Source organism: Typopeltis vanoorti, chromosome 18 (assembly GCF_054136105.1).
Source record: "Typopeltis vanoorti isolate ZY-2024b chromosome 18, IOZ_Tvanoo_1.0, whole genome shotgun sequence".
NCBI classification, from domain to species: domain Eukaryota; kingdom Metazoa; phylum Arthropoda; class Arachnida; order Uropygi; family Thelyphonidae; genus Typopeltis; species Typopeltis vanoorti.
In genome coordinates this window covers 63,872,537-63,894,861 of record NC_143566.1, presented here as the reverse complement: position 1 = coordinate 63,894,861, position 22,325 = coordinate 63,872,537, and the positions used below count along the sequence as shown (strand labels likewise).

At 38.1% G+C, this 22,325-nt stretch overlaps 2 protein-coding genes across 4 annotated transcripts in view; both read left to right on the top strand.

The window, feature by feature from the left end:
- LOC150096718 (PMS1 protein homolog 1-like) overlaps positions 1 to 22,325 on the top strand; it is a 269,065-nt gene that overhangs the window by 8,678 nt on the left and 238,062 nt on the right. For 2 of the 3 annotated variants that reach the window (XM_090407891.1, XM_090407890.1), the window contains exons 2-3: positions 3,576 to 3,750; positions 8,028 to 8,313. In XM_090407891.1, coding sequence (XP_090264017.1) covers positions 3,595 to 3,750; positions 8,028 to 8,313 — 442 coding nt within the window. In that variant the 5' untranslated portion in view covers positions 3,576 to 3,594. The remainder of the gene's footprint in view (positions 1 to 3,575; positions 3,751 to 8,027; positions 8,314 to 22,325) is intronic. The other variant, XM_090407892.1, reaches the window with a different exon arrangement.
- On the top strand, positions 1,106 to 2,432 carry LOC150096719 (histone H2B-like). Its single transcript, XM_090408000.1, has 2 exons — positions 1,106 to 1,225; positions 2,143 to 2,432. Exons 1-2 carry the CDS (start codon positions 1,106 to 1,108, stop codon positions 2,377 to 2,379), a joined length of 357 nt encoding a protein of 118 aa, XP_090264126.1. The 3' UTR covers positions 2,380 to 2,432.

The window sequence follows — 22,325 nt, the reverse complement described above, 5'->3', positions numbered from 1 at the left end:
AATTTTGATGAAATTAAACTCTTCTTCTAACTGTGGTGGATGTGCTGGAGCATTGTCCATTATAAGAACTTTCTCAGGCAGACCCTTTTCTTGTAGATACTGTTTCACTGTGGGAGCAAAGACCTCTGTCATCCACTCACAGAAGAATGGCCTGGTTACCCAGGCTCTGCTGTTACCTCTCCATATAAAGCTGAGTTTGTGCCTGTTAACTTTCTGCCTTTTAAAGACTAGGATTTTTAGAGTGGTAAACCAACACAGGTTTTATCTTCAGGTCACCACTGGCATTGGTACAAAAAAGCAAAGTTAGTCTGTCTTTCATTGGCTTGTGTCCGCAATGCCATTTCCTCCTTAGTGATGAACGTTCTCTTAGGCATTTTCTTCCAGAAAAGCCCAGTTTCATCGCAGTTGAAAACTTGTTCTAGTCTGTAACCTTCTAACTCCATCGGTTTCTGAAATTCCTTCACAAACCTTTCAGCGGCTTCTTTGTCAGCACTAGCACCTTCTCCATGTCTAACAACACTATGGATTCTATTCTTGAATTTCTCAAACCCTCCTTTGCTGGCTTTAAACTCTTCACAGATGTCTTTGCTACTGCTAGTGGATGACAAGTTCTGCGAAAGATCGTTGTAAGTACTTTGAGTTTGTCAGCAGATCATGTTTTGAGATACACTATCTCCTTTCAGTTGCATATCATTGATTCAGACGAGTAGTAAAGTTTTGATTTCCTCCATAACTTTATTTTTATATATATGTGGCCAAAGGATAGATACTCCTTTGGCCACATTCAGTTCCTTATAAAAATCTGCTTTCTTGACAATTGTAGCTATGGTGGATTTGAGCAAGTCATACTGCTTGCACAGATCACTTTGCCTGACTTCTTTTTCATATTTTTCCACAATCTCTTTCTTAATTTCTATTGTTATTTTCTTCTTCTCTTCTTTCTTTGGCCCCATGTTGAAATAATACACTGAACAGTGAAATGATGCTTATCTGGTGGATTATTCTGAAAATAAACGTGAAGCTACAATAAAACACTACAATAAAATGGAGGCCTAGAGTACGTTGTCGTAAAGTTTTCCGTGTAGTTTTTTTTTTCTTTCTAGCAATGCCACCACAACCAAGCGGAAAAGCTGTCAAGAAAGCTGGAAAAGCTCAGAAGAATGTTTGTGTTGGAGATAAGAAAAGGAAGAGGAGGAAGGAAAGTTTCAGTATCTACATATACAGGGTGTTCGGGATAAATTTGACATATTTATAATTAATTATATTTTTCCGTAAGTTACATGTATTAACACACACTTCTCTTCATTTAAAAGTTTGGACCCTTCTTCATTCATATACAAGATGTCAGAAAGGATGGATAGCTGGAACCCACCTGAATCATGGAAGAGAATAACTTGTATCATGATGATTCGTGCCCGCCATCAAAATAAGGATATTACGACTGCTGCCCAATGCTCCCTGAATACAGTAAAAACAATCGGGCATGAACTAGAGACTTGCAATGGTGACTACGAGGATGTAGCAAGAAGAAAGATCCCTAGCAGACGATCTGATTGCGTTCGTACCGCAGAATTCCTCGCAAATCTGCAGGAACAGGTGTTGAAGAACCCTGGCATTGGAATTCGGGTTTTGTTCGTGGAGTTGCTAACTGTAGTCAAGCCCTGGATAACAAGGGTAGCCAATGGTAGGCCGTATGTATGGCAGCAGGATTCGGCCCCTTGCCACACCTCTGGGAAAAGTCAAAAATGGTTGTCTGAAAATTTCTACGACTTCACCAGTCCAAATGTTTGGCCTCCAAACTCCCCAGACCTTAACCCCATGGATTATTTTGTATGGGGCGCAGTTGAAAAAGACACCAATCGCACTTCCTGTAATACAAAAGCCCAGTTAATGGATAAAATTAAAACAGTTTTTGCGGCCCTTCCCAGGGAGACTGTAGCATCAGCTTGTTCGAGGTTCCGAAGCAGAATTGAAGCTGTGATCGATGCTAATGGTGGTTATTTTGAGTAAATCTTGTTGATAGTATTGTAATTAACTCTGCCTGTAATGTTTTTTTGTCAATTCATTAAATTTAATAGATACAAAGAAGATTTTCTTTTTCCTTACGAAACTGTCAAATTTATCCCGAACACCCTGTACAAGGTATTGAAGCAAGGCCATCCAGATACTGGTGTTTCTAGCAAGGCCATGTCCATCATGAACAGCTTCGTCAATGATATCTTTGAAAGGATCGCTGCAGAATCATCTCGTCTTTCCCACTACAACAAAAGGTCCACCATAACCAGTCGGGAAATCCAAACTGCTGTCCGTCTTCAGATTCCAGGTGAGCTGGCGAAACACGCAGTGTCAGAAGGAACTAAAGCTGTCACTAAATACTAAATACACAAGTGCCAAGTAAAAACTTTTGTAATCTCAAAAGGCCCTTTTCTTTGGCTAGCCTGGCCGGCCAAGTGGTTAGCTTATCCGCTCTCTAGCCAAAAGGCTGCGGGTTCGAATCCTGCCGTGGATGTTTGTGTTGTCTGTAGAAATACTATTGGCGGTAGATGGCGTTGGTGTAGTTGCGGTCAGTTGGTGGATTGAGTGGTTGAGACAGAGTTGTAGAGCAGGTTCCCTCCCTCGATGAGTCTTTGGACTCCCTGGAGGTGTCAAATAATAATAATAAAAACGTCATTTATAAAAAGAAATACATACAGTACAATACAAACCTAAAAAATCTTCATGAAGTGTATTGTTTGTTTACATAAATACCGAAATAGATACACAAAAAAGCAAATACGTGTAGTGTGTTCGTCGTATTTCAGATAAATACAACGTAGTAACAACAATCATTACACTAGAGACGGTTCAGCGAGTGCTCAGCTAAACATGCATAAAAAGTTAAAAAAAGTATAATGTAAAACAGGCTTTAGTTCATTTGAAAAGAAAAGCATCAAGGTTTGTATCTTGAGTCTAGGTTCGTATCTAGGGGTGAAAATGGGATATGAAAAATGTTCGTCTCTCAAAAAGTTCGTATGTCGAGGTACCACTGTATAAGTTACTTAAATCAATATTTCAATAAATATTTTGCAATGTACATTTTATTCAAAGTTATATATTATCAGTGATATGCATCTATATATGATATGAATGATATAAAAATCATATACAATGAAATACTGTAAAAATTACATATTATTCTCAGTTTCTCATTTACATATCCTGTTGTCTTAAGTAACAAAACATTTCTTAATATTATACATATTATACTAATACAAAGCATATAAAAGCATATTATACTAATACAAAGCATATAAAAGCATATTATACTAATATGCCGGCCTGGTTGGCCAAGTGGTCATTGTATCTGCTCTCCAGCCAAAAGGCTGAGGGTTCGAATCCCACCATGGGCATGGATGTTTGTGATTGTCTGTGAAAATGTTGTGGTTCAGTGTAGTTGGTAGATTGAGTGGTGAAGACTGAGAGTTGTAGAGTAGGTGCCCTCCCTCAATGAATGTTTGGACTCTCTGGAGGTGTTATGTAATAATAATAATAATAACTACTGATTAATTGAAAAATATTTTTTATTATTTTCATAGAAAAATAGTCTACATATTCATGGAAGCATCTCATGGTACCACTTTGAAGAGGTTACCCAAAGATACTATTCGTCTTTTCAACAGTTCACAGGTGGCCTCATCTGTTTCAAATATAGTTAAGGAATTAGTTGAAAACTCTTTAGATGCTGGTGCAACTAATATTGATATTAAATTAGTAAGTTTTTTTTTTTTTTTTAAATTCATTCTTAAATTCTAAATTTTTAAGTATAAGGGGGGATCTGGAAAGTTCCGATAAACACCTAGAACAAAAATTATATTAAAGCAACTAATATAACCACAAGGAAAGAAAATATCTTAAAACACTTTAACCACCATGTTTCATCAAATTTGTAATTATTTGTTCTTTTTCTTTTAGGATGTATAAGAAACATAAAATTAATTAATTTTTAAATCGAGGATGCCAAAAAATTATATTCTTGGTTTCATCCTTTATCCAAGCGTAAGCAAATAAAAATTTGCATGTGAATTAACATCATGACTGGGCCGCTTGTACATACAGACTAATGACTACACATTAATTGCCTTAGCATCCCATATTGCAATGCACATATCCTTATGGACATGTATAATGCTATGCTTTATGGGAAGGGGGCCACTATCCAGACCGGTTTCCTCCTTTATTGAGGTCTCATCAATGAGAGCCAGACCCAGAAGTGATACCAAGGTTGAAGTAATGCAGAAGTCATATTTCCATATACAAGTAATTAAAATATGTCACACCTTATTACTAAAATACTTAATAAAAAAAATTAGAGAAAAATGTTTGAAAGTTTTTTCACTTGGTTATACTATAAATTTAAGATGACAAGGAATTATATTCTCGGTTTAATCCTTTATCTGATTGTAAGCAAATAAAAATTTGCGTGTGAAGGAGCATCATGACTGAGCTGCTTGTATGTAGAGGCTAATGACATCCCAGTCGTCATGTTACTTCATGTTCAAATTTTTATTTTCTCGCACTTGAATAAAGGATTAAACCAAGAATATTATTTCTTGGTATCTTAAATTTATAGTGTAACCAAGTGAAAGAACATTCAAACATCTTTCTGTATAATCCAGAGATAGTTACAGAGCCTCTGTAGATCAATCAGTATAGACAAAGTCCTTTGGCAAGAAAGACCTGGGTTCGATTCCTGTCCATGATGTGAGGAACCTTTATATGGTCTCTTTTGACTAAAGTTGAGTTAGCTGGTCTCATACAGAGGTAGAGGGCTTTTCTTCTCTCAGAAAAGCAAACCAGCCCTTCCCAGCCATATGTCTGATTTATCAGCTATAATAGGGAGGGTTGGGGATAGCAATGGTGAACTACCCTGTAAAATGAATATCAACAGAACACTTTGTGGCAGGAAATACTTGCCTACAAAGTTACCAAGGGTCAGACATCACTGAATGGTTCATCATCAAATTCCTGACGTGTACCCTCAAGGGGTCTACAGGGTATTATAATAGTACTACATGAAGGACTTGCATCATTACTAACTTCCTATCAACAATTTTCCTGCAAATCAATCTGTTATCTGTCAAGACTCCAGCATTATTTCTTCTAAGGCACTTTTTACTGTATCAATCCACCTATATCTTGGTCATCTGCTAGGTCTTTTTCCTGCAAACCTAACTTGTTTTGCTAATCTTTCCTCTTCTATCCTGTTTAAGTGAGATTAGCTCTGTCAACACATTCCTGGATGCTAACAATGTCAAGTTCTTTCCTAATATCCTCTTTTTTAATATGATATTGCCATTGCTGCTATCTGCTCACAACCTAATCTTTCTCAGGACTCTCATATCTGTGGTCTCTAGTTGTTGGTCAAGTGTTTTATTTCTAACCTAGCTCTTGGGTCAATAAGTTAAAATCGGTTTGAACACTGTTTTGTATACAGCTAATTTAGTGTTTTTACTAATTTCTCTCTTGTTCGATATCAATGTATTCAGTTTACTTCTTAACATACTGGATTTGTTGATTCTGTAGTCTATTTCCATATTCAATTTTCCATCTTCACCAAAAATTATGCCTAAGTAGCTGAAATGTTTCACTTGTTCTATAGGTTTCTCCATTCACAATGCAGTTGATATTTTCACTGTTTCTGCCTATTTTTATTGTCTTTGTCTTGTCATTGCTGATTTTCATACCAAATTTATTACAACAGTTATTCAGTTTAGCTGGGGAATTGTGCAGATAGGATCCCCTTTTACAAAGCCATGCTGCACCCTGTAAAGTATCATATTCCTGTCCATCCATTCATTCCTGAATTTTCACTTGAATCAATTTTTCCAATACTTCAGTCACCACTCCAGAGATACTAATTAGCCTGTAATTTGCTGTGTCTTGAAGCCACCTTCATGTTATAGAACTATTTCTGCTGATGCATGTCATCCACCATCTACATCTTCTCTTATAATCTTCTTAATTAAAAATTTTATGTAAATAAACAAATGTTTTTTTTTATATATTGCATTTCTTGTCTTATTTATAAGACTAAGATAAGTGAATGTAATGAATGAGATTGGTTAAGACTAATATTTAAAAAAACTAATATTTTTTAAGGTCAATAATTATTATTACAAACCTTAGTCACAGTAAAGAATTTGGCATTACTCAAAAGAAAAATGAATAAATAATTTCCAAAAGAAGCATGTCTCATATCCTGAGAAAGTTAAACTTTTCCACTTTCTTCTTTCCTGAAAATTCCAGAAACTAGCTTCATTTTTTTCTTCCACTGAAGAAAGATACAGTGACATCTCTAGTCTTGGTATATAAAGAATTCCTAGCCAATATGGTTTTTTACGATAGTCTGAGGTCAAATGTGAAGTATCTATGAATTACGTCAATTTCCACAGAATCTCCGGATTAGGTAACCGTGATATAACTACCACATGAGTTTAAATGGCAAGAAATGACACTTCTTTGTCATGGTTTGTTTAAATTTTCAAGATTATTCAAAGAATGGTTTCAAAGATTTTTTACACCAGCCAAGTCTGAACAAGAACAGTTCTATATTAATTGTTCACAATTTGGGAAATAGTTATTTCAGTAGGTGAACATTTATTTGTTATAAATATTCTGTTTACAGTGCTACACGTTATACTGTTTTCTTTTGAGAAAGAAGCCACTTTTTCATGAACATTCAGATATTTGTGAATGTTTCTTGATCATTGTGTAGCTCTGACAATACTAGAGAAATATCGACTGCAAAATTTTCATTAAATTTAAATTTTTAACTAAACACTGTTTCTATCCCTTTCATTAGAATAACACACACACCCCAACAGAGCAGTGCTGTCATGTTCCTCAGAAAGTTTGAATAGATTACTCTTTGATGAGCAGATAGCCAGAAACTATAATAATTTACCCAAGTTTAAACAGAATCCTTATCAGCCTGAATGTTTTTTATTCAAATTCTCATAATGAGATGGAGATCCTTAATGAGTTTCCTTCAATATACCAAATATTTGTCTACCTTAACATCATTTTGGTATGGATCAGCTTTATATCGCTGACTTCAGTGAATGTTTTTTACATAAATTTAGATGAACTTTGTATGAATTTTCCTAACATTGAAGTCTGTCTGAATTTTATTTTCCCTTTCGCAGGACTCATTTTCTGCATGAAAATGGGATGTAGATGTCATGAAGGAATTGCTGAAAATAAATTTGAATCGTCTCATAAATGTAGAGCCACTTCTAGTAAATATTTTTAAGATCATCCTCTAAACATAAAACAATCTGCAATGTTTGTCAGTAATTGCAAAATATTATGTTCTTTATTTCTTAGGTTGTGGGGGTTATTGTAGCATATCTATACATGGTTGACCTAAATCTTAATATCCTGGCATTTCCATAATTATAATTTTGACAATTTTATTGTTTATATCTGTATCTTTGTAAATTAAAAAAATATTTGTTTGGTTATTCAAATGTCTCAGTTTTTTTAATAGGTTTATAATAGGTTCTCTGACAAAAACAGCAGGGTCCTTGTTTAACTGGGCAACATGCAAGTCAGTGTGAAATCTCATGATGTTGTACCATCATATATATTTGTGGTTTAAGCCAGTAGAGAGTACAGTTTGGTTGGCAAAGTCCCAAATTGCCAGCCCATCCTCATTCGTTCAGTGCCTGGTAGATACCTACTAACGGGATGCATCATGTGAGGATAAGGATTGAACATTAGGCTGGAAGTGCCAGTCGGTTCTCCACATTCCTGAAAGAAAGGCCACATCACTTTAAGGATAAACACATCCTTGAATTGAATATCAAGATCATAAATGATGAAGGGAGGTTCTTATTATTTGAAACATTGTTAGATTCTTTAATAAATAAAATCTTATAGGATCAAAATATACCACTTGGGTTGAATGATTAAAATTTTTATAGGTACTTAGAATATTATGAATATAATTTATTTCTTAGTCTATTAATAAGATGTTATTATTTTAGGAAAATTCTGGTTTTACTAAAATTGAAATAAGAGACAGTGGAAGTGGTATTAAAACAGAAGATGTACATTATTTTGCTCAAGCATATTATACTTCGAAGCTTTTCAGACATTCCGATTTAGACCATTTGCAAACATATGGCTTCCGTGGAGTGGCCCTGAATTCATTATGTGCAGTGGCTGATGTATCTGTTACAACAAAAAGTGAGGATGATGAAACAGGCATGACTTATCAGCTGGATTGTGATGGTAAAATTATGTCATCAAAGCCATCCCATATAGTTAAAGGTAAAGTACAAACTTTTCATTATACATTATGGAGATTTTGAGTGGTTTGCTGTGCATATGTGGTTTATGTTTATTTAAGTAGGTTGATCATATAATCATATATTTGATTTATTAGTATTCTTACTTTTTTAAATAAATACTGTATAGCTTTACAGCATATTTTTTCTTAAGCAAACAAACTGTAAGAAAAAGATATGGAAAGAGTATTGTTATATCTAGGGGGGGGAGAGAGTTCTCTCTTTTGTTATAATTTATTCCTATGTTCTTTCGATATATATATATATTGTTTCGTTAGAATGTTATGTCTCTTATATATTCTTTCTTATCCTATACACCCTATTGTTATCTATCATTTCTCTACCATGCAGTTCTTAATACATCTGGCCTACTTCTTATTCTAGTGATATTATATTTTGAGTACGAATAAAAGGAGGTATTCTTATGAATGAACCTGCCCTTCTATTCTTCTGATAATTGACTCCTATTTCGACACAGAGAAAATTTATTTGTAGTGCGCCACTCTGCGTCTAGATAATCGCAAGCATAATATCCAGGAATCAATGATCAGAGAACACAATACCACCACTACTTCAAAGACTTACAATAAAATTATTTCAATCCTTAAACACATTACTGTCGTGGTCCTATGCTAATAATTTGGGTTCCCGCTTAGATTCGAACTTTTTATGAGTGGTTAAGATGAAATTAAGTCAGGCAAGCACATACTTTAAATTAACACAAAACATTTATTAAACTAAAACATGAAAATTACACACATTGAGATCATAATTAATATCTAATTATCAAGGTTAAGCAATTTCCTTCAGAACAATACAACTCAAAATTTATTAAAATATCTGACTATTTAGCAGATTATCTAAGGATCATACTTTGTTCACACTAATAGAATACACATTTCAATCAACTGGAATCAAACGCAAACTCATGCACATACAAAACGTTACTCAACTTGAACATGCAAATTAATTTCAGCACCTTTCCTACTCTATAACAAAATTCCTGAAGTCCTTTACCCAAAAGTCATTATTCCAAATAAATCTTACTTAACTTTTAACATGTTTTCAAGGAACTAACATTATCTCAATTCACACATCTCTATGAGCTTAGATAGTTTAAGCTAACACACACACGCACGCGCACGCACGCGTTCTCAAGGAACTAATTAAGATATCGCAACCTGTTCTCGAGGAACAAAGAAATTACTAAGTGACGTTTCCATGGAACAAACATTAAACTCTCGCATACGTTCAACATGAACTCTTATTAAGATTATACACGTCCCTTCTTTATGATTCCAAAATGTGAAGACAAGGAATTTCTTACTGGGACTGAAGTCATACTTGCCTTCTCAGCTCAATATCTGGGATGGTAGTTCCTCCTTCCTGTTCCATAGGCCTTTCTATTGGAGTCCTCACTCATACCACAGGTGGATGTCGGGTTTTCGTCAGTAACATACAGCATGGCCCTGCAGTGCTGTATCTGTCTTGGCTATCTGCGGAGTGCATATTTTCTGACTACAAGACATCATTCCATAGGTTATCACCTTAGAGGTCTCCGCGAGTTTCGCCGTCTACATACTGCAACACAGGAACATGAGCTTCCTGGTGGCTGCAACAGGAGCTGGAGCAGGAACAGGGTGAAAGTAAAGGGGAGATCTCATCATTGGCCTACTGAAAAATGGCAGGGTCAGAGTGCCCCTGTAGAGAAGCGAAAGAAGGGAAGGGAAGTGACAGAGAGGTTAAGGTGGGGGTAGTGGGGGGGATGGAAAAAGGAGAGGAGAGGGAATAGGATGGGGAGGGCGGGTGGGGAGTAGGAAAAAGGAAAAATAGGCCTCAGCTCGTATTAGACATCTTGCTAGCTCCACGCTATCAGATGATAACTTTTCACCCCACTCGACTGCCTGGCTCACAAGATCGAAAAGACCATGGAGGTAGCCAGTGCCCAGGTGATCCGCTCCTTTAAGGCAGCCCGCCTCGAGTAGGCCTGCGCTGCCTGGGTTTTTCTCCTGAACTGCCTCTGTGGGAGAACAGGGAATAAAACAGACCCCAAGGGGGACGCAGAGACCAAGGAAATGACTAGAAGTGGAGCTGCTGCTGCAGATGGAGATCTTAAAGCAGCAGCAGACAGAACTTAATGGTGTTATTTCTGACATTACACAGGATTGGAGGTGAACACCACTTGTTCTTAAATGTGGTTTCACCCAGAGCCTCTTTTTCAAGATGTAAAAACCTTCTCAAGGAACCGAAGAACATGTAGAGAACGATCCGAGAAAGAGAGGTCCAACAAACCTGGAGGATTAGCAGAGTTAGAAAATTTTTTTTCTTGCCTTCCAGATGTGATACTTAAGCTCATTTATGAGGAAGATTAATAACTTCTGCCTGTTGTTGGCTGGTGGAGCAAGCTGCAGGAAGATGACCTGGTCCTGCAGCAGGAGTGGGATGCGGAGCACGTCTTTTAACCTCCTCCAGATGAAGATGGAAATGGGACACCGGTAGACGGCATGCTCCATGGTATCCGGGCTCTGGCAGAAGTCACATAGGTGGGGTTCAAGGTGTTGTTGAACCACCACCTGTTCACATTGACTGGAAGGTGTCTATAGGCTATCCTCCATGCCAGGTCCTTTCTCGACGGGTAGCCTCGATGTTTGGAGAGGTGACCGAAGAGGATGTTATTGTCAGTTCCTAGATCCAGAACGTCGGTACGGAGGATATTTGAGAAATGTCTGTACCAGGTGTAGCCGTTCCGGATCCCGGTGGTGTTCACACCCGACGAGGGGAGTTGTTGTATAAGCTGGTAAAGTCTGTTGTAGTCCTCTGGAACAATGTCTGCCTTGGGACCCCTGGTGGATTGGGATCCCAAAAAAGGGAAACTTGAAGCCTAAGAAATACCACACAGGATAGCTGTAGGGATGTTCAGTCTGCAGTATCCTGGTAAGATGGAAAGCAGTATTACTTAGGTACCCGATGTTGAGGGAGGCCAAAGCCCCCCCCCAGCTTCTCCGGAAGTTGAAGGGTGTTGATGTTGACTTCCTGGCATAGATTGCCCCAGAAAAACTTCAGGGGCTTCCTGTAAAGCTGGATTTCCTGATCCTCGCTGATGTTGGTGATGTTCAGGATGTGCTGAAGCACAGGGCATATGATGGTCTTGATGACAGAGGCCCTGGAGGAGAGTGACGGTTGTCCATTTTTCCAGTCCTTGAGCTTCTCGATGGTCTTGTCGTCGAAATGTTCGATGTTAAGTACGGGCTGTTTAGCAAATGGAACCCCCCCAAGATGGTGAGAGGGTTGGCAGTAGGGACGAGACCTGCAGGGATGTTGTTCAGGTCCCAAATGCTGTACGTCTTGATTTTGGTTTTTTGGGAGTTTGATGTTAACCCCGACACTTGGAACTTCTGTAAGATGTTGAAGAAGTTCTGTATGGAGTCGTTATTCCTAAAGGTGCCCACCACGTCATCCACTTAAGCGATCACTTTGGATTCATCCGTGGTGAGAGGGAGTGGAATTCCTCTAACAGCACGAAAGCTGGTGACAGCCCATAAGAACGGCTCAAGGGCTAGTGCGAAGAGCAGTGGACTAAGGGGACGAGTGGAGCTGTTGTTGTAGCCTCCTCTAACGATGTAAAGGTGTCCACTGCTGACCCTGACTTTCTCCAAGATGTTAAAAAGAAAGGAGTGCCAGACACTGTCAAACGCTCAGTTGAGATCAATAGTCAACAATGCTATGGAGTATTTTTTGATGTTAACCAGGCATAGCAGTTCTCTGATGAAGATGAGATTGAACTTCATCGATCGACCAGGAACACCATAGACTTGTGTACTTTTAATGACATACCTCATCCTGATTTTCAGTCTGTCGTTGAGAACATGGGCAAGGATCTTATAGTCCGTGTTCGACAGACTGATGGGACGCCAGTTCTTGATGTTGGAAGGGTCCTTGTTGGTCTTCGGGATGAAGATGGTATGGCATTCCAGAAATTCCCATGGCATGTTTCCAGTGATAAGGAAGATGTTGATGATTGCTACAAGAATGGGGAGGATGTGGTCCCATGCCTCTTGGTAGAGTTCCATCCTTAATCCATCTGGCCCAGGCGCTTTCTTTGTACGGCATTGCTCGAAGGCTGATGTTATTTCGGCTGCTGTAATGGGTGCATCCAACCCTGCTTGGATGTGCACAGGGAAGGGGTCAATGTTCCAACAGGAGTAATCCTGGGGGGGGGGTACTGTTGTCTTGATAGATGTTGGTATAGTACCCCCAGAAGGCTTTCAGGATGTCAGGTGTAGTGGTGTGAGTACACCTGCCTTCCGTGATGATGGTAATGGTTCACTCATGCCAGAAGTTGACGTAACGCCTGTTGTAAAACACAGCCGATTGCCTGTCTTCCGAGCGGAGGTGGAGACGGATCTTAGTGTTCTTTTCTTCCACCTGCTTCTGTTTCTCCATTTCAATGTCAAGATTAATGTCACGGATGGCATTGTGACATAGAAAGCCTTATCGTTGGCTGGCCACGAACCAGCTTCTCTCCTTGTAGAGATCGTGATGGAGCTGAGCTTTTCGTAGGAAGGCACGTTCTTGGCCCCATTTGATCATATTTTCTTTGATGGTAGCTTTCAGTCATGCCCACACGTCCCAGTCCCAGCTAGCGGTGCTCCAGATGGAGCACAGTTGGTTAAGCTTAACTGAGAACAGGGACGGGAGGTCTGGTGGTAACTTCCAGGGGCCCGCACCAACTTCTAAAGGATGGTGCGTGAGCACGACTAATTTATGGTCCGAGATGGAAGAATTAATTAGAATGTGCCTTATTGCTTCGGCTCTGGAGACGAGGGATGGTGACAGGTAGAAACGGTCGAGCCGCATGCTAATACCTTGGCCTGTCCAAATGTCATCCCGACGGTAGGGGTTGTGAGCCCTCCAGATGTCTATCAACTGGAGATTCCTGAGGTGAATTTCCAAGTCCCTGTAGCCAGCTGTACCTGTGTTTGGATTATCCCCTACTTTATCATAGGCCGGGTCCGCCTGACAGTTAAAGTCCCCCATCAAGATGACGTGATGAGCGCCGTATAAATAGGTATGGAGCGACTGAAAGAATGCTGGTTTGATGTTGCATTTGCTGGGGTGTAGATGTTAATGTATCTAGTGATACAGCCCAGGTACTTCCAGTCGACTGCAAGGACCCTCCCTTCTGTATCCCTCTGGATGTTATGGAAGGCTCTGAGGAGTGGGGCTAGCATAAGTACCCTGACCCCGGCGCTGTTACTTGTGCCGAAGCTCCAATATGATTGTACAGGGTACTTATGGCTCAGTTCCTGCATATCCCGGTAGTGGAAGAAATGAGTCTCTTGCAGGAACATGAGCCCGATGTTGAATGCTAGCATTAATTTTCACACCTCGTCTTGTTTAGATGGTGATCGGAGCCCTCTGATGTTGAGGGAGGCAATACAGAAGGGTGGGTGGCAGCATTATGATGTTTTTATGGCCAGCCTAGATCTTTAATACGCAGCTGTTTTACGTATTTGACTAAGTTGTCAATCTGTAGGGGGGGGAGGTAGAATATCCAGCTCCCTGCAGACCGGCTTTCAGTTTAACACACGAGCTCGAGAGGACCTCGAACTCGTAGCGAACGTTCTTGATTTTAAAATTAGTAAGTCTGTTGTTGTTGTGAACTTGATAATTGTAGAGGTTAAACTGGGAGCCGGTATATTTTTTTATTTTAGCGTTTACACTTTCATGATGATGATGCGAGGAGGGTTCCACCTTTATTTCAGACTCAGATGTTGTTGAGTCCATGCTTCTTTTGGAGCGGCTTCGATGTTTTTTTTCTAATTTAGGGGAAGCCGCTTCCTTCCTTTTTTTAGGGGGTTCTTTGGGAGGTGGAAGATTTTGTGCCCCCTCCTTTGTCTTCTTTTCTTCTGCAGGGAGAGGGATGCTGGCTACTGCAGGGGAGGTCTGTGTAGCGTCAACAGATGAAGCTTCCTCTGATGTTGTTGTTGTTGGGGGGGGGGATAGCTGGTGTTGTGCTGTCCATCGCTTCATCTGTATTACCCTTGGCTGTATGTTGTTCTTCCGCCATTGTTGTTGGTACGGTGGAAGTGGCCAAGGAGGAGACTGTTTCCTCAGCTGATGTTGTTGCTAGAGGGGTTGAAACAGTTTCTTCCACTTGTTGGGGTAGGACGCTTCCTTATTTTTCCCAGAATGGTTTATTCAGTGGTTCAATCGGCGCCCCTGCCCTTTCTGCAAATGTGCGCAGAGCATGATGTGATTTTGTGCTCTGTGCTGGAGCACTTTCAGCAGGGGTTCGGGCACTGGCTAGAGATATGCCCGACGCCAACACAGTTAAAACACTTGGCTCGGGGGCAGTCACTCCCCAGATGGTCTGTTGAGCCACATCGCAGACACTGTCTCTGTACCCCGGGATAATTCACCATTACGCGCGACGTGCTGATGGTAACAAGGTTTGGCACAGGCTGTCGCCTGTCCATGGTGAAGGTGACTTCTCCGGAGTATCAGACAGGGTCTTCCTGGGAGATGCTCTTCTCGATGTTACTCACCTTCTCCCACTTGTTGAATGTTTTGATGAGCACATCGTCTCTGGCTTCGATGTACTCCATGGGGAAGCGCTGATTTTTAGTTGGCACACTTGGGACCCAACCAGGTAGGGGTCACCTGCTTCCCTTATACTTGGAAGACCTCTAGTAGCTTATCTCTTGATCACATTCTTTACAACAAACAGAAGTCTATCCCCCTCCATAGGTGGTGAAGGAGAAGATAATCTGTGGTCCTGCGGTCTCCTTTAAAACTTTGGTTAGAACTCTGGGGTCTTCCAATCCTGGAATCTCCACTCCTAAGGTCTGGATCCTGGGGGGAACGGGGATCACTTGGCTCATTACTGATCTCTGCGTCTAAAAAAAAAAAAAATAGAGTCCGAAGACTAAAATAATCCCATAGCGCTAGAAAGCGCTACCAGCAAGTTAAAGGTTAGTAACAATAACCAACAAGTTAGTAAAATGTTAAAAAAAAGACACAATAAATATAACACAACTAACTAGAATGAAGAAAAAAAATGCCCTGAAATCTGCAACAGGAGCTAGAGCAGGAACAAGCACAAAAGTAAGAGAGAGTTTTCCGCTCTGCTATTTGATTTTGTATCTCACGCTTTCTTCTGCTATTGGTTCTTCTCTTTTCGTGAACAGCGCACGTCTGTTTGACAACTAGTGCCAAAATTCAGTGCTGGCGATCGTCCTTGCCACATCGCATGATGATCAGTGCCAAATAGGACTCTAGTGGATGATTTATCTTTTAGCGTGCACCACTTATACTCTGAATCACACCTAGGCAGGCACTCTAAACAAGGGGATTAAGAAGGTCCCGTGCATAGTTTACAGCATACATATCAATTATTAAGAATTAATCCTTTTTGTGAACAGCACCGCTTACAATTCAAAGCTGCCACTTGTATCTTACAATCCACTTCACAATCAAGTGGAGCACAACATTAGACAAAACCCCACTGTTCGGTTCTGACCAACAAGAACCTACTCCAGGGATGGCAGACCATGTTAAACTCTGAATGAGACACCATAACTGTACAATTCTTCTCATTCAGAATTTAACAGTATCAATCGGATAAATAATATATTAAGTATGATAGTTACAAGCAACAGCTAGTATTAACTAAAGATTATAGAGCAAAATTTGAATTACAACTAGCTAGGAATACTATGTTTAATCTAGAAAGCTATAGGAGTTCTCTGTGGATGATACATAAAAAGGGACATGGATAATAGTGGCAAATATAGTATAATTAGGCACATTTTTCAGTGATTTACCAAGTGACAATTTACCCAGAGATGATTTACATAGTAACATATATTTCTTGAATAGTTATTCAAGGAAAATACTCATTTTGTTAATTATTTATAATTAATTTTTTTTAAAGCATATTTGTGCTATGAAATATTGATCATGTAAAAGTGGCCAAGAGTATTGTACTGTCAGCACTTAATGTTTGTTGACATTGGAGCAGAGTAATTCTGAAACCAAGACTAATTTTCTTCAATGCTTGGAGGACTTTTATATGCAAACAAGCAAATACTGAAGAAAAGTGTGGAGTAATATTATTTCAGTGAAGATTTTGGGAGATGTTTTTACCTCCAGACAAAGGCACTTGTTGTGAGCAATATTGCCAAGTATAGAGTGAGGAACCGAGATGTTGCCAATACAATCTGCATGATGTCACACAGCATTTCTTTCACATGGAGAAATGCTTTTGACAGCTAGAGAGCTGAGAGAGAGAGAGAGAGAGAGAGAGAGGTAAATTTTAAGGAGGAGTAAAAGTTTTATTTAATAATGCATGGACATGCAGTCTGTTAAAGGCAAGTGATATGCTGGTATTTTCAATCTGCTTCTTACAGCAATTTATTCAATTGCATTAAATGAACTGCTGATAATTTCTATTGTCATTGGTGATTGGAACAGAAGAACTGATATATATGTACTTCCATTATATTATAAAATCAGTATTCTTCATTTGGAATGGAATCAGTGTTTATCTAAATTTTCTCTCAACTACTAGAAGGTAGGACTGTTTTGTTTCCTTCAGCTAAATTCTTGTCTGATATAATTTATCTGCTCTGTTTAGTTTACTCAGCTATTGAAGGTATACTTGAAGTTATTTAGAATGTAGTTTGATGGATTAATATAATGCTATATCTTTTCCTAAGTATGTATTTGTTATTTGAGTTTGTTAAACTTTAGTTGAGTTCAATGCACATTTATCTCTAATTGTTTATATAATTTAATTTGAGAAAGTACGTGAGAATCACTTACCGTATATTTTCGCGTATAATGCGATCCACGTATAATGCGAACTAGAAATTTCGTTTGAAAACTAGCCCTAAAATGCCATGTCCACGTATAATGCGATCTGTTAATCTTGTTCCATAACATTATAAATAATACAATACGAATTAACGAAAGAAATGTTTATTTTAAAACAAAATGTCAAAATCCTTTAAATTCTTCTTCATCTTTTGAGTCATCAAACGTTTCGTTTATAAATTCATCTGTAGGCATTGTGTCATCAGTGTAGCTGTTGTCGTCACGTCATCATGCTCTCCATTTTGTTATGCGTCATCCTCGCTTTCGTATATGACATCATCTTTGGATCCATCCATTGAATTACTTATTCCACATTTAAGAAATGAGCGTTGAATCATTTCAGATTTTATCAAATCCCAATTTTCTTCTTTTTAAATATCACTGCCGGCTTTAATTTGGTTCTGTTTGCCATGCATGCTAGAACAACGGTAAGCGCCTCCTTAGCGCAATTGGAAGAACGACCGTACATTGCGCCTTTCGATTGGAATAGGCCTAAGTTCGATTCTCGTCGCGATGGGAGGAATCTTTATCTGGACGATTTCAATCGAAGGTGAGTTAGCCAATCTCATATGGAGGTAGCAGGTTTTTTTCTCCCAGAAACTCGGGTTTTTCATCCCGCATACAGACAAATCAGCCCTTCAGAACACACGCAATTTATAGACAAAAAATACTAGTCGTGGAGGTGGGCGGTAGAGGGCGTTGATGGAGATGATTCGTAGTAGAGGTTCGGTGTAGTGGTTGAGACAGTTGTAGGTGTCCTCCCTCGATGAGTCTTCGAACTCCTTGGAGGTATCAGGAATAATAATAAATAATAATAATAATAACAAATGCGTTTTTTCATGTCCCGTTATTTTTATGAGGACACCCTTTTCACCAACTGAGTTTACTGTTCGATTCCCAGGCATATCAAAGTACATGGGCGTCTCATCCATATTGCCACTTTGGGAAAGTTCATATCCATGACACTTCCGTCATTTTATGATAAATTTATGGAAGGACTCCACTTTTTCTTCAAGCTGCTTTGGTAACTTCTGTGCAATTTTTGTTCGCTGTCGCAATGTTAATGTTTTGCATTCCATAAATCTGTGTCACCACCCAGGCGAAGCAAGAAAAGATGAAATACCTGGTGTGTCCTTGAATTTACCATTCTTGAGTTAGAGCTCGAAAATGAATTGCATTTCTTGTTACTATAATGCCATCTTGTCCTTGCGTCAAAATCTATTCATTTAGCTCTTCTTCGAGTTCTGGAAATTTCTCTGCTACACCAAATTCTCTCATAGCAACACTGTTATTATGTTCTTCTGCAAACTGCACGACATGCAATTTAAATCCTGCTTCAACAGATGAATGTTTACGTTTCTGTTGGCTCATTTTCAGGCTAGGTTTGTTTAACGAATAATATTTAAAATGAACTGTGGTTAAACCGATATGCCTAACTGTGCTAATATCCCGCCAAGGGGGTGGGATATTACCACTACTTACATTACTGGCTTTACGCGCAGATACGATGCGCGCTCGGTCACCGAATGGAAGTGAATCAAGTAGATTTGGTTGCATAATAGGCATTAGGTAGTATATATTGTGTGTGGAAGTCTAATAAGATGTTAAATTTTTTAAGATCCGCATATAAAGCAAACCCCTAACTTTAAGTAGTATTTTTTACCATAAATTTTTTGCACTATACGCGATAATATACGGTAATATTTTAATTCATGATATAATTGTTTTTCTTTATATGTTATGTATATAATAATTGTAAATAATATTTGATTTATTTAATTATTTTTGAATATACTTGGAGTAATCATCAAATTCAAAGAATACTTAATCAGTATCTATTATAGCTGAAGTAACTATATCATGTTGAAAATTTATTTATCACTAGGTTAGACTATAATAGATTTAGTTTAATCCTTTATCCCAGTGAAAGCAAACAAAGTTTGCGCCTGAAAATATCTTCAGGACTAAATATAGTGTTGCACTATCTTATCCAGTAAGTAGTGCAACACCAAGGCAACTCGTGGCAAAGGTGGAGCAAGCTACCAGGCACTTCTAACCCAGTATCTCCCATAATGCAAAACACATTTCCTATGTGGATATGTATACTGTTATGCATTAAAGGGATTGGCCATCTACCCAGACTAGTTTCGACCTTTATTGAGGTCTCTTCAGTGGGAGCCAGGCCCAGAGCTGGAGATACCAGGCAGAAGCAGTAGCAAGTCTTACTGGATAAGATAGTGCAACACTATATTTAGTCCTGAAGATATTTTCAGGCGCAAACTTTGTTTGCTTTCACTGGGATAAAGGATTAAACTAAATCTATTATAGTAACTATATCATGTTGGAGGCTTAATGGATTTTTTACAACAGTCAAAAAAAATCCATTAAGCCTCCAACATGATGTCCTCACAGCACTTTAGCCTCTACACATGAAGTAACCATAATAGATACTGATTAAGTTTTTTTGAATTGAGTTTATACTTGAGTCTGAGATCAGTAATAGTATTTCCATATGAGACAAACCTGGTTGGCCTTTTGGCAGTTATAATAGATCATTATCATAATCATACATATAAGAAACAAACAACATAATAGAGGGAATTGCTATTTTAAATCACTTGGCAGATGATAAGGTTGGATGTAGGAATGATAAATAATACTTTCTGATTGGAGATTTGCAAAAATTATTTCAGTTCATTGCTTATAGAAGCCAAATATTAAAAGTTTTATTAGCTTTGTAGTGTAGGATATCTCACAAATAAAACAAAAAATGAATTCAATGTCATGCACTTTGTTATAATATGATACAGTTTTATATAGTTTTTATTTGAACTTGTGCTTGTCTTTTGTTTTTTTTTTTTGTAAGTTGCAAGCAAAATGCTTAATGATTTATTTTTTTTTTAACCATTGAAGTATTGTTATAATGAAATTGTATTTAAGTTAGAAACTGGAGCTTAATTATATTCCAACTGTCAGTTCTAAAATCTTGTGTTATTTGTCTTCAGGCAGGCCGAATTTGAACTCTTTCTTAACAGAACAGTTCAGATTACAGAACTGAAAAAAAAAAAAAAAAAAAAAAAAAAGAACTGCTAATGTTCTTTTTACATGCAAGAAATGCCAAATTGTCTATTGTATTCACATGATGAAAATCATTACCATGTATGTTGGCATGTAAGCAGTGGCAGCCGGAAAATTTTAAGTGGGGGTGCTGCATACAAAATAAAAAAAATTCTTTTTTTCCTAATCAGTAACCAATTTATTAATAAATAAATTTATATATTAAAAAATTGCTTTATTACCACAAACAAACCAATAATAAAAGTTTCGCATCTCACAAAAATAATGTGCAAGCGTACAATACACTGCTCGTTTGAGCAGTGTCGGAATGACTTGTAACGTGCAATCACAAGCACAAAACGAATATCAGCAAGATGGCTGCATTGACCCAAAGGCGATAATTCTGACACTGCGTTAGATTGCAGTGTATTTGTTTTGTGTAACGATAATTGAAAAATATAATTCTTTTCATATTTTCAACAGTGACACTTGTCATAATTCATCCTTGTATCTGTAATAAATAAATAATTATATGTTATTTTAACAAAATAAAATAAGATTTGCAAAAAATAGTTCACCCTCCCCACGGACACGCACCACTAATAAAAGTTTCGTATCTCATAGAAATAACGCACGCATGCATACGATACACTGCTTGTTTGAGCAGTGTCAGAATTACTTTTAATGTGCAATCACAAGAGCAATGAATATCGCGAGACTGGCTGCAATTGGTCGAAAGTGATAATATCGACACCGCGTTAGATCGCAGTGTATTTGTTTCATAATCTGTTTAGTATCTGTTTATGGGTACAATGAGATAACGTATATTGATATTGAATTAAGCTTACTCAAGATATGTTTTATTGTCAGTTTGTGTATATTTGGCTAACTAGATTGTGATTTAACTTTAAAGGAAGAAAATTAGAACTATGTTTCAATTAGAAACAAATGAAAATAACAAAGATTTATAATGCAATTGTATACACACACACACACACACACACACACACACACACATATATATATATATAATATTCATCATCATCAAATTCCTGCCATGTACCCTCAAGGGGTGTACAGGATATGATAGTACTACATCAAAAATTTACATCATTACTAACTTCCCATCTACAATTTTCCTCCAAATCAGTCTGTTACTTGTCAAGACTCCACCGTTATCAGATCTTATATTTCTATCGTCTAAGACACTTTGTACCATATCAATCCACCTATATCATGGTCTTCCTCTGTGTCGTTTTCCTGCCAACCTAGCAGAGAACACTTGTTTTGCTAATCTTTCCTTGCCCATTCCCTTTAAGTGACCATACCCACCTGAGATTAGCTCTGCTAATGCATTCCTGGATGCTGACAATGTCAAGTTCTTTCCTAATATCCTCATTTTTAATATGATATTGCCATTGATGCCATCTTTTCATGCCTCTAATCTTCTCAGGACTCTCATATCTGCGGGGTCTAGTCTTTGGTCAAGTGTTTCACTTCTGACCCAGCTCTCAGATCCATAAGTTAAAACTGGTTTGAACACCTGTCTTGTGTACAGCTAATTTAGTGTTCCGACTAATTTCTCTCTTATTCCATATGAATTTATTCAATTGACTTCCTGCCATACCAGCTTTGTTGATTCTGTTGTCTGTTTCCATATTTAATTTACCATCTTCACTAAAAATCGTGCCTAAGTAGCTGAAATGTTTTACATGTTCCACAGGTTCCCTGTTCACAACGCAGTTGACATTTTAAACGATTCTGCCTATTTTCATTGTCTTTGTCTTTTTATTGCTGACCTTCATACCATATCTATTACAACAGTTATTCAATTTAGTCAGGGAATCTTGCAGACTTGTAGCGGATTTATTTAGAAGTATAACATCGTCTGCATAAAGCAAAGAGCTGACATTAACATCATATTTAATACCACTTTCCTTCATAATGTGATCCTTATAGATAATGAATAACAGAGGAGATAATGTACATCCTTGTCTCACACCAGATTTAACATTAAGCTATCTTCCTGTACTTCCTTCAATTTTAACTGCTGAGTTACAA